The 22,483-nt window shown below is 29.1% G+C and overlaps 1 protein-coding gene across 1 annotated transcript in view; it reads right to left on the reverse strand.

Annotated features, from left to right (window-relative positions):
- Positions 1-3,525: 3,525 nt before the first annotated feature.
- Positions 3,526-22,483, reverse strand: part of LOC122509985 — a 38,765-nt gene continuing 19,807 nt past the window's right edge. The window contains exons 6-15 of the mRNA XM_043624349.1: positions 21,189-21,479; positions 13,193-13,515; positions 12,957-13,056; positions 9,697-9,805; positions 6,829-6,833; positions 6,268-6,731; positions 4,699-4,798; positions 4,378-4,482; positions 3,967-4,125; positions 3,526-3,579 (exon numbers count right to left, since the gene is read on the reverse strand). Coding sequence (XP_043480284.1) covers positions 3,526-3,579; positions 3,967-4,125; positions 4,378-4,482; positions 4,699-4,798; positions 6,268-6,731; positions 6,829-6,833; positions 9,697-9,805; positions 12,957-13,056; positions 13,193-13,515; positions 21,189-21,479 — 1,710 coding nt within the window. The remainder of the gene's footprint in view (positions 3,580-3,966; positions 4,126-4,377; positions 4,483-4,698; positions 4,799-6,267; positions 6,732-6,828; positions 6,834-9,696; positions 9,806-12,956; positions 13,057-13,192; positions 13,516-21,188; positions 21,480-22,483) is intronic.

Below are 22,483 nucleotides of genomic sequence, written 5' to 3' on the forward strand. Positions count from 1 at the left end.
TTGAAGATGGGAAATTTTCTCTCAAAAGAAAGGTGTATTTTGTAACACAGGGTTGCATTAAATTCACCTAACTATGCAGGTAATAATTCGAGGCAGTTGAAAATGATTGGCATGTAAAATCCATATGCTTGGTTGCAGTATCGCGAAATAATAGGCACTCGAAAGAAACGCCCCCTCCTTATTTCTCAACTCGAATTTCCTGAAATCAACTCTCTATAATTTAATAGGGCTCGAATCAATTGTAAAACGTTGTTTTGTAATATTATTCTATGCCTCTGTTGCTATTTATTGTCATCTATTATTTGCTACCGTAAATGCCATAAATATGTTCACAAATATATTAAAAAATGTTTTCAATATTTTAATTGGCATATTATAGGTGGATTTCTACTTTGTTGTAAAACCGAAGAATTGTATGAAGTATATCTTCATATTGTGTTTCGTTCTATTGATATATATTTGACGGATTTTAATAAATATATGGTCATTTTTCTGGATGGTTTAAACTTTATGTTGCATGTCTTAAATAATTATTTTATATTTCAATATAAAGTAAATTCGATCTATAGAAGGTAGAAAAATATAAGCAATTATTTTTAAAGTTGCGACGTTTCGATGGTGTGGTTAACCATCTAGTTCAGGCTAATTGATTAAGATAACACCAAATTACCTAAAAAAAAGCAAATATTAAATATTAAATAAAAAATACGGTAAAATTTAATAACACCTGATTTTAAAAAAAATTAAAACTCACATTGCAACTAGTCAATATTAAAAATTGTTAAATAATTAAAACAGGGTGATTGCTTTTTTCGTACAAAAAAATCCCTATTAATTCCCAGTCATGAATTATTTTTTCCGATCATAAAGAAAAACTCTCAAAAATTATTTTCTAGATTTCATTTCAATTATTTTCTAAAAATTTGAACTAAAATTCTTCTTTAATTGAATTATTTTTTATTTTTTTGAGAAAGTTCCTTAAAAATTCAATTATTTTAAAAAAAGTCCAACTAAAACTAAAATATTTCTAAAATCCACTTGTTTTTAAGAAAATTTCATGAAATGTCGGATAATTTGAAAATTTTTTAATTAAATATGCATTAGAAACATTATGACGTCACAGTTTATGCAAAACATTTGTTCTAAAGCTGTTAAGTCATAATGGTTTAAATGACCTTAAAAATATAACTAATTTCAAAAAAATGTAAATAAAAATGTTTTAAGAAACCAACTTAGAATTTTTATTTAAGGGGGCAGTCTGGGTCTTTTACACGTATTTTGAAGAATTTTTTTTTCATAGTGAAATTTATTTAATAATTTTTAAATAATTTTTCACCTGTTTTTTTAAACAATTTTAGTTGCAAAATAATTTTTTTTTAAATTAGTTTAATATATGTGTAATAATACGTAAAAATTTTAACATGTTTAAATAATTTTCACTATAGAAAAAAATTCTTCAAAATAGGTACGTGCAAAACACCTAGACTGCCCCTTAAGATTTTTTAAAATTCAACTTTTCTAAATCTTTAATTTGAAACTTTTTGAAATTCAATCTATATTAATAACATTAGTAATATTAATTTAACATTCTAAAATATAAAAATTTTTACTTATAAATTATTGTTATTTTATAGGAAAAACAAAATTTTATTTATTCTAATATCTCGTTCTATTAAGAATAAAAAAATTAATTTTAAGAATTTTCTTATCATATTAGTTCTAATTATTTTAAATATTTACTAATTTAAATTTAGAGAATAAGCTTTGTGCTAACATTGTTGCAATTTAATTTATGAATTAATTTATTTTTCACTATTTTATATGTGAAATTTTTTCCATTTTAAAATATAACATTTTTAATAACATGTTAGGTATATTAATTTTTATATTACTTTTTGTAATTTTTGTAACTTTATATTCCTAACCAGAAATCCTAATAAATTCCCAATTAATAAGTTTAATTTGACCCCTTGATAAAAATAATAAAAATTCTATATTCTTAAATAATATTAAAAAAATAATGTCAAAACCCGTGCAGAAAAATGGTGAGGGCCCTCGTGGATTGCCCTCTTGCCATGTCGAACCCGCAGGGGCAATCCACGCGGAGCCCTCGAGGAAAATCCTCATGGATTCCATATGGATTTTCCACGCGGTGCCCTCGTGGATTTCATAAAATGCCCTTAACTTTATTTTCAATTAAATTAATAAATTAATTATTTATTAATAACAAATTAGTCCAATTATTGATAAATAACATTCTTATTTAACAATTTTTACTTTTTTTAATTAAATCGTGACCAAAAAAAAAAAAAAAAAATCTGACGCACGCGGGAATTGAGCCTACGACCTACTGACTACCAGACAACACTCTTACCACTATGCTACGGGTCCTACTTGAAAGTTATTGCTTTAATGTAGGTGACTTGCTGACTTGCTTTTGATGATTCAATAAATTATTTATTAACACTAATACACCATGACAAATAATTAAATAGTTTAATAATAATAATAACAATATCAATAATATAATAATAGACCATAAATATTCATAAATTAATATTTTTATAATTTCAAAAAAAAAAAAATGTCAAAACATTTGTGTTAAAAACGCGTTTTTCATAGTTTAAAATCATTATAAACATTAATTTTTTTATGTAAAGAAAAATTATTTTTTTGGACTTAGAAATTTTTTCTATAGTTAATGATGTGGGCAATCCATGAGGGCCCTCGCGTGGGCCCTCATGGATTTGCCCTTAGGTAAGTTCAATATTTTCAAAAAAAGTAACATTAAATATTTGTTAAAAACGTGTTTTTCATTGTTTAAAATGATAGTAAACAATAATTTTTTGTTGTAAAAAAAAAATTTTTCGTTTGGACATAGAAAAATTGTTGAGCAGGGCATTCATAATGGCTAAGAGCAGGGGCCCTGCTGGTGCCCTCGTAAATTTCCATAACTTTGTGATAGGATTTCTGGAAAAATGTCACTTAATGTTTATTTCAGGTGCTTTGAAACGTAATTTAATGCATTCTGAACTAAAGTTTTTCAACAAAAAAATTTTTTTTTTAAAACTTAGATAAATTTTTGAGCAGGGCAACCGTAAGGGCAAAGAACGGGGCCCCTGCTGGTGCCCTCGTGGATTTCTTCTCATGGATCTTCCACGAGGGCCCCGGAGCTGTGGGGCTCGAACGTGGCTTTTTCCACACGGGAAGAAAGAAAGGGTTGGTGTAATTAAAAGAATGTGAAAAATCGATGAACAGAAGTATAATTTAAAAAAATAACCCATATAATAAAATATGGAAATGTAAAATAATTATTTTTTTTTATTTCTGGTTATTAACTGAGATAAAAGTTCCTTTGAAACAACACAAAAAATTTATACTGACAAATAATTTATGACAATTATTATTAACCACTTTATTATTACTATGCAAAAAAGTATAATTAAAGTTTATTACAAACAAAGAGATATGTAAAGAGAATTAAAAATGACAATGTACATGTTGAAAAAAATATACTTTTTTCTTTCAGTTGTTGACTTGTTTTAAGAGAACGTAAAAACTATACGACATTTTAATAATCTGAAAAGAAAATATTAGATTTTTTAATCAAATATTTACTATGAATTATGTGAATTAATATTAATTATTAATTCCTACTAACTTATTATTGATTAATTATTTAACTCACTGTTGATTTGTACTATTAATTAATTAATATTCATAACTAAATAATTCACACTATTAATTAATAATAATAATTTAATAATCAGTACTTATTAGTAATTAATTATCACTATTAATTAATACAAGTAATCACTAATAGCAATCACTACTAGTAATTAGTTAATATTTGTAAATAATGAATAACATTATTTACATTCTCATGTGTCAATGTCTTTTCATTGGTGAATGAAAAGACAGTTTTTTAATTTTATGCCTTATTGTACTAACGGTAAATAATCTTACTTTAAAGAATGTGTCAACTGACAACAAAAAAAACTTTCCGACACATAATGTCATTGGAACTTGTAGGTGTGACATAATAATGCAAAGGGATTTTCTGAATTTTAAACTTGGCACTGACATCCATCCGCATTCATAAACTGCATCCATTAGTTCTGTCGTCTGCAACAAGTATCTCGGTATTTTTTTCAAACATTTTTTATATCTTTCAATTAATATTTTATATTGTCGAAAGAAAGTTACACTATAGTGAAAGATAAATACTATTTCAATTTAAAAAAAATAGTGTTAAGTTAATAATTTTAAATGAATGAGAGTGTTTGAATTAAATTTAATTGTATTTTTTCCAGTTGCAGTGTAAAATGACTGAAAGTAGGGAAAATGAATGTTTAAAGTTTTAATAAAATTACTTGCCTTTACGGTGATGTCATTACCACGCCATGTGTAAATAAATATTTGATACAACACGCACATTTGATATGTCAAGTACATGTAAAACTCCATCGTTGTTGGTGAAATCTAATAAAACAATATTAGTACTGATTTAAAGTAAGTACAGTAAATATTTTTACTAACATTTTTTATTACTTTTATTATTAACATTTTTTTTGAAAATGTTCAAACTTTTGTTTTATTTGTTTACTTTAATTGTCTTTGTTTATTTTAAATATGACAAATACAATATTTTTCAGAAGAGTATTATTTTTGTTCCTAATTTTTATAAAGAGAACTTACTGATGTTATTTCATAAGTTGTCGCACAAATGATGAAACTACTAACGCAGACTTGTACCACAATTCCAAATTGAAAAAAATTCGTAACATCACTAACAAATCTTAAAATGGAATCAAAATTAATAATTTAGGTATACTTTTTATTAATACTTTTTTAATTTTTGTACCATTTTTGTTTCATTTTCATATCTCTAAAACCTCCAAACAATAGTTTTCGACGCCGAGCGTTGACGCTAACTTTAGAACATATTATTTTTAATTTCGAAGTTATTCAAAAAATGAAATTATTAAATAACAATTTTTCGCGAAATTAAATTTTCCTATCAGAAAAAGTAAATTAAATAATTTTTTGGTTTGCACTAAACTTTTAGTTGAATTAAGAATATTGTAAAATAGGTTTGTAATATTATAACCCTTCAACGGGTTCAAAAATCCATAACTTTATTAAAAATTAAAATATTCTTGTTTTCTGAGCGGGAGTGGCCCGCAAATTTATTCAATTTTATGGACAAATTTTATAGAACAACAAATAAATACCAAATTTTTTTTGTAACAATATATAAAAGGTAAGTATGTTTTTGTAATATTTGCAAAAGCATAGCAAAATATTAAGAGAAAATTAACAAAATTTAGCAAACATAACTAATAGGGTGTTTTTGGGGTCGCTGATTACGAATAAGAAGTAAGTTTTTCAAAATTCAAAATGGCGGATCCAATATGGCGAACGATTTTTTTAATTGATCCGATTTGCATCAAACTCGTCACTCGGAGGTTTTTGGGGTCTCTGATTACGAATCCAATGTCAGCTTTTAAAAATTCAAAATGGCTGATCCAAAATGTCAGACAAAGTTTTTAAAAGTTGAGCTAAACTTTTGAAAATGATTATTTGAGGATTTTTTGGGTCGCTGATTACGAATCTGATGTGTGTTTTTTTAAAATTATAAGTTGTGAATCTAATATAGCGGAAGAAATTTTTAAAAAATCATGTTATGCACTTACAATTCGTTACTAGTGAGTTTTCGTAAACATCCATCGTCAAAACCGACAAAATCGACATTGAATTACGAGTTTCAAGAAAATCCTAAAAAATAAAAAAAATCGGCCGCCGTATTGGATCTGCCATTTTGAATATTAAAAAGTTGACAGCGGATTTGTAATCAGCGATCCAAAAAATCCCCGAATATCGTGTTTGATGCAAATCAGAACAATTTTTTAAAAAATCATCCGCCATTTTGAATTTTGAAAATTTTGCAAAACTGATATCGGATTGGTAATCAGCAACCTCAAAAAACACTTAACTACAGTAGATGATGAAATTTTTGTTATTTTAAAAATGTCAGACATTAAAGGGTTAAGAATACATCGTTCTTTAAATTTTAAGATACAATTTGTATTGACTCAACTAAAAGTGTCAAATTAAACTATTTAATTCACAGAACACTTATTTTTCTTGTCGACAAGCCAAATAGAAGAATTGAAATTAAAATTAATTTTCGAAAAATTAATATAATGAATGACGATAAAAGTAAAAAGAACATTTGCTATTATTAAAAAATGACTTTTATCTTACTTGATAATTGCCTGATATCGCAATAAACATTGAATAATTTGATCGTTTAATATTTTGTCCAAAGATTCTTCATTCTCCAGGAAATCATCTTTTGGCGATTTTAAATATAAATTATTCAAAATTGTCGTATTTATATCCTGAAGAATTGACAAATCACTAACAAATTGCTTCTGTTCATTAAATAATTGATAATTTTCATAAAATTCTCTATTCTTCTTGGAGAATTCAATACTTGGACTCATTGAATGTGCAGCAAATAAGTTTGTCAATTCACGAAAATCTTGTTTGAGGATTTCCATATGTCCCACCATGACAACGTAAAAGTTAAGAGTCAGCATGTCAATCATGCCATTCATAGTTGCTGTCGTTACCAAAAGAATTGTTTGAGAAATGTATGTATATGCATAACCCGGATTCTGTGTTACATTGTATGGATACCACGCAGCGTAAAGTAATGTCTTTTCCTAAAATGAAAATAAAATTGTCGTTTTGATTATTAGAAAATTTTACAAGAAAAAATGAATATATAGTAACTTTTTCTGTTTACGGAGTAAAATTTACCTTGGCTACAAAATAAATTAATTTTTCAATTTAATTAAAGTTAATTTAATTACCTCTCTATTTTCAACCAAAGGAAATATGATCCATATAACACAAGTACCAAGTGACAATGAAATAAATGTTATTGTACTTGCTCGTCCAATGTCTGCTGATTCTTTCAATATATCTAAATGCTCCCTTCGTCTTGGTGTAAAAATTGGATCATTTAATCTTTTCAAAAATCCCTCTATATTCTTGCGTCGAAATAATAAATTAAGAAGTTTCGATGTATAACCAACGCATGTTAATGTATAGAAAGAACTATCGACAAGTTCTTTCATGTCACCACGCATAATATAAATACTTATAAATTGTGCTGGTAAAAGTCCAATATAATAAAAGTGGATTGCAAAGCCGTAAAGTTTGTAAATACATCTTAAAAATTAAAATTATCATCTAAAATATACAACGCAAGTGTAAAATTTTATAAATTATTGTTTAAAATTTTGGTAAATTTTTTTAACTGACTTTACATCACTTTAGTTATTTTCTTTTAAAAACTATGAAATATTCTTATTTTTTAAAACTAAATTTCTTTGAATATTTTTAAATTTTCAGAAACTATTTTTCAATTACATTTATTTTTAGAAACTATTCTTCAATTATTTTTATTTTCGAAAAATATTTTCATTTTCTATCATGTTCTGCGAGTGTATAACAGATTAAAAAACCTTAGAGCCGGATTCTTTACTGCCAAAGGCCAAGCGCCAAATAATTTAAAAGTTTGAAGATTTAGAGAAAATGCGTCTTCTGGTCTATAGACGTCCATTTCAGGATGGGAAATTTTCTCTCAAAAGAAGGATGTATTTTGTAACACGGGGTTGCATTAAATTCACCTAACTATGCAGGTAATAATTCGAGGCAGTTGAAAATGATTGGCATGTAAAATCCATATACTTGGTTGCAGTATCGCGAAATAATAGGCACTCGAAAGAAACGCCCCCTCCTTATTTCTCAACTCGAATTTCCTGAAACCAACTGTCTATAATTTAATAGGGTTCGAATCAATTGTAAAACGTTGTTTTGCAATATTATCCTATGTCGCTGTTACTTACAGTATTATTATCATCTCTATCTTTCATGATACTTTAAATGTCAAATGCATCAATGAGGGTAATATTCTGAATTTTTCAATTTAGTGAAAACTGTTCTTAATTTCTATTTTTCTTATTTTTCGTTTCTTATTTTTACTATTAATTACTTATTTTTACTGTTATTTATTACTCATTTTGGGGATCCCTCATTTTTATTATCACCGTCAACCTAGGGTGTTTTGTGCAGCAAATAGCTATTTTCTGACTCAACGATTCATTAAAATTGAGAATTATAAAAAGTTAATTCGACTATTGTTATATGTTGTAGACATCCTTTTAGAGTTGGCCGATGAACAAAAATTTCTCTTCTGAGTTGTAATCACTAAAAGTCGTGCACAAAATAAATAATAATTGTAAAATAAATCACTAAGATTTTACTAATATCTATAGATTTACTAAAAATTAACAACTTAAAAAAATAGGAAATTAAAATAATTCATCTCAAAAATTTTATTCATTAAAAACTTCAGATTCACAGCATAGCTCCAGTTGATGGAACAGAATTTTATTACACTGAAATAAAAATTTATTTGAACCAAATAAAGATGCGATTACTTGTTTTTTATCAAATAAATATTTATTTATATCAAATAACTATTATCTTCATAAGTTTCATTTTTACAAATAATTTGAGTTGCTTCTGACCTACAGTGAGTCAGAAGGCAAGTAAAAGTGGCTAAAAGTAAAGTTTGAAATTTTTTGTGATAGACATGTTTCCTTTTCAAATGACCAAATTCCAATCACTATATTCTGCTTCACAATACAGCCAGTCAAGGTATTTAAACACTCTTTGAAAGCAATAGTTTAAAATAGAAGTACTACTTTTGGTTTACAAGAAAAAAATATTCCCTAAAATTGTATGCGATCCACTGTTGGCCACGTATGCCGATTTCTGAACAAAAATAATTAATTTCATGATAGAAAAAATTTGCAACATTTAACCATTTCTACTTATTGCTTTTTAAATCGCTGATTATAAATCTGAAGTCAAAATTAACAAATTCAAAATAAAGGATCCATTAATTTTTTATATTTCATGTTCGCCATTTTGAATTATTTAAACTTAACTTCAGACAGGTAATCAGCGATTTCATTTTAATAATCTGTACAAGAAAAAAATTACAATTTTCTACAAATACAAATTGATTATATTTGATTTATTTGTTATAATTTTTTATTGCAAATATTCACTAATACGAAGTAAAATTACCTTAAAGAAAGTGTCAACTGACAACATAAAGAACTTTCCGACACATAATGTCATTGGAACTTGTAGATGTGACATTATAATGCAAAGCGACTTTCTGAATTTATTATACTCGGTACTGACATCCTGTCACATTCATAAACTGCATCAATTATCTCTGTTGCCTGCAACAAAAATAACTCTGCGAATGACAACATCAACAACAAATAGCGATATATAACAACAAATAATAAAATGTAAAGAATGTAAGAGAAATAAAAGTTGTGGATTTTTTCGCAGATCAGGATTTGTGTAAAAATAAAAAATACATCACTAAAAATTTATCGAAAGTCGCTAATTTAACTTTTTTTATTCATCTAGGAGGAATAAAAAAACATCCACATTAAGTTTTCAACCTGAAAATCTTGAAACAATTGTTTGATTTTTTTTTGGTTTCAGAGAAAAAAGTGTTTTTGACACTTGACGCTAACTTTAGGGACCTTTTCACTTATTATTATTTGCCTTGTTTCAAACAAAAAATAAAATTACTTGCCTTTATGGTGATGTCATTACCACGCCAGGTGTATATAAATATTTGATATAACATGCACAATTGATAAAGGAAATACGTATAAAACTGCATCGTCTTTGCCGAAAACTGCGAAAACAATAGTAAATAATAAATACAGGTATTTTAATATAACTTGGAAAATGAAAACTTTTTTAGTAGACTTCCTACAACGCATGTGTCGGCCCTCCAACGATCCACAGAAAGTCCCCGACCCCCGGCAGTACTATAGGGTCACTCACCTGCGTAATTCAGGGACTAGCCAATGCGCCCAAATTAAGTCAATAGAAAAAACTGACCCAGAAAGCAATTATAGTGGGTAGCATTAACATTTTGTTCCATTGTAAGAAACTGTATGAAAGGTGCCACCCTCGCCAAATTTGTCAGTCCAAAAATTATCGTCTAATCAGATACCTGTGTTCTTCGTGTCAGTCCTACAACCGTCACCAAGTTAACTAGTTGTGTACTTTCATAAAGTTTCTTCTTCGACTCCAGTCCAGAAAACCTCCTCAAGTACCAAGTACCTTCTTCGAGTCTCGCCTTAGTCAAATTCATTCAAGAAGATAATTTCTACTACGCGGAACATTTTTGTTTTTCTAAGGAATGTATTACCACAACATCAAATAAATAATTTGGTTACTCCAAGGCTGATGGGTGTTCAATCTAATTTGCATCGACACTTGGACTGCGGACTTTTCACTTTGACTGGCCCGAAATTAATTTGAGGGAAATCTCCTGCTGCATTCTCTATTTCCGCTAGTCAAGGTCATTTCCTCGAGCACATACTGAAGAAGGTATCGCTTGCTGGGTCTACGACTCTAATAAGAATTTTAAAAGTTAAATAACTAATACTTTAAATTTTGTCCCTATTCAAATTCTCTTTAATTCCACAAAGTTCTATTTTTGTTTCAGTGTGTCTGAAGATATCTGGATCTACTCTTTCTCTCTCATTCTAATTGTAAAGGATTCAAATAAAAACCTTAATATTTTAATTTCAATTTTCACAGTTTCTTTTTTCTTAAATCCGCCCCCGTAAGATCAGAACCTTGCACTCTGTGAATAAATCAATGAATCACCGATGCCGGCCAATTTAAAGATACAGAGTGTCCCAGTCATAGGTGTATAGTCGTGCTCAGGAATGCCTTCCGCCAGGGAAGGCTCTAATTTCACGAAGTTTGCCTACCTTCTACATAAAGAGAAAAATCAAGCGTTTGTACTATGGACATGGTCCATACTGAAAAAGCACGGCGCTGTTTATACTTGATTTGTTGAAATCTATGCTAAAAGAGTTAAGATCTATACTCTTTTAGCATAGATTTCTACAAATCGAGTATAAACAGCGTCGTGCCTTTTAAGTATGGACCATGTCCATACTACAAACGCTTTGTTGCGATTCAACAGAGTTTCAACACTCAAATATTATTTCACAAAATAAAATATCTCGAGATCAATAATATAATTTATTAAAATTTTCTTTTTTGTTTTACTTAGCAAGTTTGTAATATTTAAGATTTTAATAAATTTGTTGTGATTTAAAACAATTTTCTTCTTTTGTATAAACAATTAAATTTCAAATAATTATAAAAATCGATACATTCTTCCACACAAAATACTCGTACACATACGCACATTCACACATACATTTTTATGGACATTAATACTCCAAATATTTTTTAATAATCTTGTAAATCAAATATAAAAGGAACACAATACAATTTTTAGTGTTATCACACTAACTTACTGCGAGCCAAAATCGTTTAATTTGTTTCTGCAAGCAGCGTGAATATTGACAATATAATCTCTTACTATCGTCCACCGATATTCCAACGAGATATTGAATATCCACCTGCTTCTATTAAAACTTCGTGATTATGTCCTCAAAGACAGCAACCCAGGGATTAGAAGTCGCCGTCCTTTTTATAATTGTATGAACGAAAACCACGCTACAAATGTTAAGGACGATATTCTTAATTGATTGTCACAATTGGCTCTAATTTTATTATTTAAAATATATAAATTTATATTTGCCGGGCTCACCTTTACAAATCGTGGTGTCCCGTCACTTTATATTATATTCTTTCACTGCTATATATTTTTCGTCAGTTTTTTTATTATGTATATATTTTTGAAGTTTATCGGAGTAAGTCAAAATTAATAATGAATCGTCGAGTACAAATAATTTTCCTTCGTTCAATTTCTCCCACTCTCACTTATTTTCCTCTTTTCCATACTAACTCTCATACTCACTAACATTTACACGCACTCACACATCCATACCGCTACAGCTTGATTTTTTTCTCTGTGTATATTGTCAAAAAAATCAGCCAACGGAAAAGCAGAATTCCGTCAAATTAGTGTCTTCCCTGAGAGAAGGCATTCCTGAGCACGACTGTACATATTTATTTGTTAAAATCTATGTCAAAATTGAAGACGAAAAGTCTTTTGATGTTTTTCAAAATATTTTACTGTTTTCGAGTTATTAATAAATAAAAGCATTTAATAAAACGCAGCATTACAGTCAGGAGAAGAAGGAGTAATTAGACTATTACAGTTCCTCTCTCTCTCCTGCGCTAAATTGGATACTTTCATTTATTAATAAATAAAAAAAAAATTTTACATTTTGAAAAACTTCAAAGGACTTTTTGACTTTACTTTTGACAAAGATTTCAAGCCATAAATATGTACACTCATGACTGGGACACCTTATATATATTATAATTTAGGATATATTTATTTTCCTTCTGAGATACACCAGTATATAAGCCGGCGCACGGTGCAGAATACTCGATAGAGTTGAGGCAGGGTTACTGCATAATCCGTCATGGTAAAAAAGTGTTACGTCAGACTGAAGCAGTATTCCGGCTTTGTTATTCCATTAAGACGTGTTACAGCAGATGTAACAACTAATTTACTAACTCATTATTTGAACTTACGCCTACTTTTGGGGTCCCACAAGATTTCATTCTTAGATCTATTTTATTTGTTATACTATATAGAAGATTTAGACTTCTCTTTAAGAAAATAATGAATTTTTGTTATACCTGAAATGCTAAATTGTTTAAACCTATCAACTGTATGCAGGATTGAAAAGATCTCTAGATGGAGGAAAAATATTGCGTAGATGGGGTGATGGGATTCACTGCGACTCACGATTCCGTTTATATGTGGAACCCCAGTAACCTAACGGTAGCTTTGAGACTATAAAACGATTGTTTATGTTAGTTTTATAAAAATAACTTACCGAAGTCATTTCGTAAGTTGATGTACAAATGGTAATGCTGCTAGCGCAGACTTGTATCGCAATTCCAGTTTCGAAAAAGTTCGTCACATCCTTAATGTATCTGAATTTAATATAAGCAGAATAGTAAATAATAATTAAAAATTTAATATATAAATAAAATATAAAAAATAAGTACATTTATAACTATAATAAATTAATTTAATATAAAATTAATAATTAATTACATTTAAACTCACTTGATAGTTGCTTGATATCGTAATACACATTTAATAATTCGATCATTTAATATTTTATCTATTGTTTCTTCATTATAATAAAAAATATCTTCAAAAGTGTTCGACGAGTTTAAGGAAAATTTTGTTAATTCACAAAAATCTATTTTTAACATTTCCATTTGACACACCATTGAAACATAAAAATTTGTCGTCATAATATCAATCATGGAAACCATTGATGCTGTCGTTAATAGAAGAAATGTTTGAGAAATGTATGTATAAATATAAGCTTCATTTGTTCTCACATCATAAGGAAACCATGCAGCATAAAGAAATGATTTTTCCTGTAAAAAAATATTTTTTCTATATTATCTATTCAGTTATAGTTGACAAATTTTCATTCTTCACCTCTTTTCAATTTGTTTCTATATCTATCTTAAGCCTGACAATCTTGGCTGTACATGTATTTTACACCGAGGAATTTTTTTGTATTGTTTGATTGCTAAACTTAATACCAAATGTTAAGTCAATATAGAACGCCTTGCAATTAGTACTCGCATTTGCTTGGACCCCCCGTCATCTGTATTTTGTCACTCTTCTGTTGGGTTCCCACTTGTCTGACACAAGTGTTAAAAATTAAATAAAAAATAACAATCTGACCCCCAAAAACAATAAAAGTGGATGGTATGACGTAGTATCCCCTTGCAAAAGAAACCTATAAAAGGTGCCGACAGTCCAGGAAACGCCTTCAAGTTAGTTAGTCCAGAAGTCACTACTGAATCAACTTCAAGCCTTCTTCGTGTCAGTCCAGCGACCAAGTTAACTAATTGTGTACTGTCATCGAGTTTATTTTTCGACTCCTGTCCAGAAAATCTTTTCAAGTACCAAGTGCCTTCTTCTAGTCTTGTCCTAGTCAAATACATTCAAAGAGATAATTTCTACTGTGAGGCACATTTCTGTTTTTCTAAGGAAAACATCAACGTCAAATAAATCATTCGGTCACTCCAAGGCTGAGGGGTATTTAATCAAATTTATATCGACACCTAGGCTCTGGACCTTTCAGTTTGGTTGTCCCGAAAACTATTTCTTAGACATAACACTTTTAACAATTTAATTAATTAAATTATTTAACGAAAATAATGCTTGGGAGAAAAATTGGATCGTGCAGTCTTTGAAAAAATTCTTCAAGTTTTTTGCGTTTAAATAAAACAAATGGAAGTTTTATTACTAAACCAATACAAGTCAATGTATAGAATGAACTATCTACAAGTTCTTTTAAATCAGTTCGCACAATGTACATACTTATAAATTGTGTAGGTAGTAATCCAACATAATAAAAGTGAATTACAAAACCATAAATTTTGTAAATAAATCTGAAAATGATAATACAATTGCGATAATGAAATAATTGCTTCCTCATGGAGTCATTGTTTTATACAGAAAATTTTCAAACTAGATTATTTCACTTTTCGTCACGTTTTCAGTCCTCAGAAACTCAACAATCGCAGTTTTAAAATTTAAACCTCACATGTTCTGGTAATTAATTATAATTATTATCTGGTAATTAATTATAAGTAACATGGAATGCCAATTGAAACGCCTCAAAACCGAAGTGGTTAAGTATGCCTTTTTCACTCTTAACCTTTTATTAAACACTTTTTGGTTATGTTAGCCAAAGTTATTAACATTTTAAGAACTCAAAATTTTTAAAAAAGTTAATTTTTTACGTTTTTTAACAATAATTTAACATTTAATTGTTATTTTTTTCCTTTAGGTTTATAGTTATTTTTGAGACGCGTTTTTTGACCCCTTTATTAAACATTGTTGGAGCATATAAGCAGCGGTTTTATAATTCATTTTAATTTTACTTAATGATAAAAAATTATAGTAACAAAAATATCGAAAGATGAAAACTTTAAGGACATAACAAATTTAATATTATTCACTAATTTTTTAAGCAAAGCAAATAAAAAATAATTCTTTGTTGATGTGCAATAATTAAAGTGAAAAGTTTGTATGGTAGTAATAATGAATTGAAATTTTTTTATGAGTGCAGAACAGATTTAAAACCTTAAAGCCAAACCATTTAAGTACTCGAAGATTCACAGCAAATTTATCTTCTGGTCTATACTCTTCCATTTTTCTCTCCTTTTTGGATTAGGAAATTGTCTATCAATTTATATAAAGTTGTAATACAGGGTTTTATTTTAAATTCAGATTAGCATACAAGTAATTCGAGGTATTGTTGAAAATGATTGGCATGTTACAATGTAGGAGACGTAGATCCATAAGTTCCAGTGTCGCGAAATAATAGGTACTTGAAAGAAACGCCCCCTTATTCTAAATTCGAATTTCCTGAAATGAACTCTATAATTTAACTGTTTTCGAATCGATTCTAAAACAACCCAGTGGGCAATTTTTGTCCGAGGACAATTCGGGGACAATGATGGTAATGTCTCTGAGTCATCAAAAAGACAACTAAAAGTCGTCTAAAAGACGTTCCATGTCTGGTCCAAAAGACATAAAAAAGGACGTCTTAAAGACGTTTTTTGGACGCCTAAAAGACAGTTTAATTTTATTTTTTCTAAAATGTGCAGAAATAATGAAAAAATTCCTACGAAGCTGGGATCAAACACGGATACCTTGAGATTGAAGCACTGCGCCTTAAGCACCTTAGTCGTTCAAGACAGATATGAAGCTCTACAAAGTTAACGATCTCACTTGTGAATGAAATGAATTTAACTTAGAAAAATTCCAATGAATTTTACATTCATGAATTCCTAAGTCCAAGTTGAACTTAGCAAATAATATTTCCTATTTATGAAAATTTTTCAATTTTCAAAAGTTGAATAAAAAAGACGTCTATAAGACATCTAATGGCCAAGACATAGAACATTTATAGGACGTACAAGTCCAAAAGACGTCCGCAAAAAGACATCCTTAGGATGTCTTTTGTACAAGTGGGGAAATGTTACTTCGTATTTTAACATTGAAAGAAAAGCCACATTATTGTGTCTTTATAACCAGTTTGTAAAGTAACTGCTATATGATATGATCAATCAATGGCCAGAACTTAAATCAAGAATTCTTTTATTGATTATTATTTTTCACAAGGAAAGGGCTACACTCTATTTGTCATAAAATTCTCATGTTTTTTCTCCTTAATTTTGTTTGTCCCACTGTAAGTAGAAACAAACCAACCGTCAATAAATTTTAAGGAGATATTACACAGAAACAAATTTATGAACAAAATATCTTACCTGTATAACAAGTTGCTTACGTGCCAAGAAGATTTCTCTTTTACTAAAAAGTGTATCAAAAATAGAGCCCCGTAGAATTGAAAACGGTCCAAATATTTTATAAGCAGAACTTAAGACTGACTTGTAAGGTAGATAACAAACTTTAGACTGAAGGACTGCATGAGATTGGAACAAGACTGACTTTTCCTACAGAACAGACCCCTTGATTGATTGAAGGCACATGGTGCAAAGGAGGCACATGTCAGAATTACATTGATTTTAGGTATAAAAGTAAAATGCTCTTAATAATAATATAATTAATAATTACAATATAATTATTAACTTATTTATAAAACACGTTGTTTGTAGTTTTCATTATATTTATAACCCTGGTTAAAAAACCGAACAGATTTCGAACTAATCCGAAATTTTTCCGAAACAATGCGGTTTATGGTCAGGTTTTTGTCACCCGAAATTAATCCGGAAAAATCCAAACTCTATACGGTTTGTGAATAACTAGTGAATCCGGAGTTGGTCCGATGATGTCCGAAATTAATCAGTTAATTTTAACTAGTGAATCCAGAATAAGTCTGAAGCAATCAAAAATTAGTCCGGACAATTTAGTAAATGTTTATAAAAAAATAATTATACAAGTTACACATATTAATTATTATTACTTTATGGTACATTCAACATATTTTTCGATTTACCTATCGCAATTTTATTTACATTAACTTAAAATTTCTAACGCTTGGGGATTCGAACCTGCACCTATCTAACATTATATCGCACCGAAATCGAATACACTAACCACTATACCACGCTCGCATGGGAGTTCAAATTCATAATAGAATTTATAAAGTGCCACGAAAAGAAATGACAAGAAACTAACACATAGTCAGTGTTAATTTTAATATTGAAACAAGATAACTAATAATATTAGTAAATTTGTAAAAACAAATTGACTGCAGAATTAAATATTTCATTTACCATAAGTAAATACGCTGAATAAAAAGTAGGACCGATTTCGGACTAATCCGGAATTTGTCCGCAACAGTAAGGTTTATTGTGGAGTTTTTTCACCATGAATTAAGTTTGAAATCAATACCGTTTTTTATCACTATTGAATCCGTAATTAGTCCGGTTTAGTCTGCAGTTAGTCAGATCATATGCAACTAGTAAATGCAGAAGTAATCCGGTTGGTTTAACCAGTGAATTCGCAGCTAATCCGAAACAGTCTGCTTATGGACAGGTTTTTGTTCTAAAATCATTCCGGATTAAGTCTTTGAATTGGATTGAATATGGATTGTATTGAACTGTCTGTGGATTGTATATATGTTACGGGCAATGTTCAAGAGCCGGGCAATGTCCGACAATGCCCGGGCACTGTCGACATTGCCCACTGTCACTGGGCATTGTCGACATTGCCCTGGTTTTTTTCGGGCAATGTTAGAAAATATCCATATTACTCGGTTGTACCGGGCAATGTCGACATTGCCCGGTCCGACTTGGGCAATGTCTATCTAACGTATAATATCATAATGTAAACAAGGTTTATATTCTTAAGTTTTCAATCAACTTTCGAAGGTAAATAACTCATTAATATAAACGAAATTTATACTGATTAGTTTGCATTTTGCTGTGAGTAGTTATCGACGTGCGCGATCATGGAAATTTCAAATGAAAAACTTCGTTTTGAAAATTATTTAAAAGAAGTACATTGTAAAAAACGCGCTGATAATAGTTTTGGCCTTTCTTCGGTGGCATATGATGAGTGTGTACAAAAAGTAGAACTTTTAAAATCAAAAATCAAAAAGGATTCGAGTGATTTTAGATATTTACGAAGATTTGACACAATTGCCGTTAATAATCAACGGAAATTAATAAAACCAATTATTGCGATGGAAAATGTTTTAGCTTTGCAAATCTCATTGAGAGAAGCTGCTTCCAAGAAGAGCATATTTGGTGTTCAGGGTTACGAGAGGTGTAATTGTAAAACGGGATGTGCCCAAAACAAGTGCAAATGCTTTAGAAATAACAAACTATGTAATTCTAAGTGTCACAGTAGTTTGTCCTGCACAAACAAATAAGTATAAAAATTTTTGTTCCTCATCAAATAAAAAATCTTGAATTAAATCAAACTCATTTGTCATAATTTCTACTGATATCGACATTGCCCAAATGCCCGGGCAATTTCGAGTGAGCGCCTCTGGGCCACTCACTGCTACCCGACTGGTACTAGCGCGTGTCATCCGAGCGTCCGACCGGTTCTTGAATTGGGAGCCTCAATTGTCTGCAACAATCCGGATTTAATCCAATTAAAAGGCATAATCCGAAACAAATATGAAATAATCCGAAATCTCTACGCAAAGAATCCGACATTAGTCCGATTCAATTCGGAATTATTGTGGTAAAATCATATTCCGAAACAAATACGCAACAATCCGAAATTAGGACCATTAAGAAACTCATCTAAAATAAATACAGAATAATCCGAAATCAATATGTAAAGAATACGAAATCAGCCCGCAATAATAAGAATTTAATCCAGTTAAAATATTTAATAGGAAACAAGTATGGAACAATTCAAAATCTGTATGCAAAGAATCCGGTAATAGTCAGCGGCAATCCGATCAAAACACCCCAGTCCGAAAATAAGTCTTATTTTATTAAAAGAATTTGTAATTATATACAATCCACAGACGGTTTGAGACAGTCATATTCAATCCAATTCAAAGACTCAATCCGGAATGATTTTGGTATAATATTGAATTTGTATATTAAAAACAATTTGTATTAAAACCAGATAAATTCAAACTGTAATTATAATTTCGTATGACAAAAACCTGACCAAAACCAGATTTATTCCGGATTTAATTGTAATAATTTTTGCAGTCAATTTGATTTTACACTAGTATTATTAGTTATCTTTTTTAATATTATAATTAACACTGATGTGTTAGTTTTTTGGCATTTCTTTTCGTGGCACTTGATAAATTCTATTATGAATTTGAACTCCCATGCGAGAGTGGTATAGTGTATTCGATTTCGGTGCGATATAATGTTAGATAGGTGTAGGTTCGAATCCCAAAGCGTTAGAAATTTTAAGTTAATGTAAATAAAATTGCGATAGATAAATCGAAAAATATGTTGAATGTACCATAAAGTAATAATAATTAATATGTGTAACTTGTATAATTATTTTTTATTAGCATTCACTAAATTGTCTGGACTAATTTTTGACTGTTTCGGACTAATTCCGGATTCACTAGTTAAAATTAAATGATTAATTTCGGACTTCATCGGACCAACTCAGGTTTCACTAGTTGTTCACAAACCGTATAGAATTCGGATTTTTCCAGATTAATTTCGGGTGACAAAAACCTGACCATAAACCGCATTGTTTCGGACAAATTTCGGATTTGTCCAAAATCTGTCCGGTTTTTTGACCAGGGAGTGTTCATGAAATGAACACAAAGAGAATTGTTAAAACATACAACTTTGCAGCGGTTTTTTATATTACTTACTGTTAAAAAATCTGTCAATTCACGAAAATCAAGTTTTAAAATTTATAAATTGTTTAATTATTAGTAATAAATAGTCTTATAAAATATTACTTAGGGGAGACTGGGACTTAACCAGACGGATTTGGTCTTTGACCAGAAAACTCATACAAAAAAATGTTTTTTGCTAAAGAGTAATTAATATATACGGTTTTGAAGCTTGTTCCCTCACCTACAAATCGCAATTGTTCGATTTTGAAAAACTACAGTAACTTTGGTGATATATTGCTTCGAAGGTGACTACGTCAAAAAACGAAGATCTCAAAACTGGTGGGACTAAACCGGACACCATATGGGGCTAAATCAGACACCGCTAAATAATTAAAGAATGAGACACAAATTTTCGTTTTTATGTAGAAAATATAAATCAATTTTTTGTTTATTTATTTGTAGGTAGTTCTATACAAAGAATATAATATAAATTATAAAATAGGTAATTAATATAGTATGAATTATAGTTTTCAGATTTGCTTGTTTACAGCAGCTCGCTTGCTAATTCATGTTTTAAAATAAATTCTTTATTTATTTATTTATGAAGTGGTTCTATCCAAAGAATATAATATAAAATAGTTAATTAATATAAAATAAATTATAGTATTCGCAGGCTTGGTTGTTGTTTATCACAGCGTTCGGTTTAGCCCCACACCGTCATTTAATAATTAACCTGCAATATATTTTTTCTTCTTAACGTTTTTCATTAAACTTTTTTTCTACTAAACTCAGTACACCTTCAATTAAAAAAAAAATTCCCATATAATATTATTTGAAATTCTTCACGGTTTTGGAAATATTTGACTTGTCCGTTTTAGTCCCAGTCTCCCCTAATATTTATTAATAGAAGTTATTTAATTGAATTATTTAAAAGAAGTTATTATTTGCTTTCATTACTTATTCTGTTGATAATAATTCTAATATAATGTATTTTCTTTTCCTTTTGTTTCAGGTGAGTTAAACAACATATATGTTTCCTGTCGAGTTTATTTTGTAAGTGTTAAATAAATGTATCGAAATATATAAAATTATATTATATTTTTAGTAAATTATAATTTTCAAAAGCAGAAGCGTGAATATAATTGAGGGCTCGGATCGAAGAACCGACGCTTCGCAATGTTCTGTGCGTTCACAAGCGTCGGTTCTTCGATCCGAGCCCTCAATTTCATATAATCTAATAAATAAATGGAACTTTTTATTACACAGAAAAGAAAAGTTTGTTACCTGTTTCGAATCAACCAATGGAAAAATAATCCAAGAAGTACAAGTGGCAAGTACAAGAGATATATAAATCGATGTATTTGTCCTTGCCGATATTGTATATTTATTCAACACGTCCAAATGTTTCTTTCGTTTAGGAAAAAATATTGGATTCTTCAATCTATCGAAAAATTCCTCGAGTATATTGCGTTGCAATATAAATACAATAAGTTTTAATGCATAACCAATGCAAGTCAATGTAAAGAAAGAATTATCCACAAGTTCCTTCATGTCGCCTCGCATTATGTATGTTTTTAGTTTTTATAATGATGATATTCCCTTCAAAAATTTGTTTTATATTAGAAGTAAGTAGAAATTTTGATCCGTGGAAGGTAAAAGTATGGACATATTCGTTTTATGTCATATTTTTTATTAATGTCAAATAATTAAAATGATAGCGACGTTTCGATGACTTAGTTTGTCATCATCATCAGGCTAAGCCTAAATAAATAAACAATAAATTTACACCATAAATAAAGACGAAAAATAAGGACGAAAAGAAAAAAATTATTTAAAAGTTATAAATTTAAAAAGAAATTATTTATCACATCACAAAAACACGTTACATATTAAATTCGCACAGTTATAACTGGCACGTCGAGTTTTGGAAAGCGTTTCGTCAAGACTAAAATCGTTTTACAGAAAAATAGAACTCTAGATAAATTGGAGGAGTCAATGAACTGAGATGTAAACAGCACGTGGCGATGACAAGATGACAATATTTTGAAAAAGAAATCAATCATGAATTTAATTTGCTTATTAGGGGAATATAAAATTATTTAGGTATAAAATATCCTCCTTTTTATTAATTGTATGTTTGTTAATTCTTATGTGCAGCATTTCAGAAAAACATCGTTTATTGAAATTTGGTTCACGATCAAGAATTTTTGCATATTCCCAGTCAAACTCATGATTGAATTCAGATTGATGCGCTTTGACTACAGTTTTTGTGTAGTTTTTATTATTTTTGTGTTCGTTAATTCGTGTTTTTAGAGAACGTTTTGATTCGCCAATATAATTCAACACTGTTACTAATTCAATTGGTAAACAAATCCGCACTATTTCATTAGTAGAAAACTACTAATTCATATTTAGAGAGTAAATTTCTAGTAAATTTTTAGAGAAAATATTAAATTTTTAATAAAGTTTTAGTACATTTCAATAAATCTTTTAGAAATTTGGTAAAATATTAGTAAATCTAGTGAATGTTTAGTATGAATCTTTTAAAAATAAACTGCTTGTTAATTTTTAGGTAATTT

This window comes from Leptopilina heterotoma, unplaced genomic scaffold (genome assembly GCF_015476425.1).
Source record: "Leptopilina heterotoma isolate Lh14 unplaced genomic scaffold, ASM1547642v1 Lhet_65, whole genome shotgun sequence".
Lineage (NCBI taxonomy): Eukaryota > Metazoa > Arthropoda > Insecta > Hymenoptera > Figitidae > Leptopilina > Leptopilina heterotoma.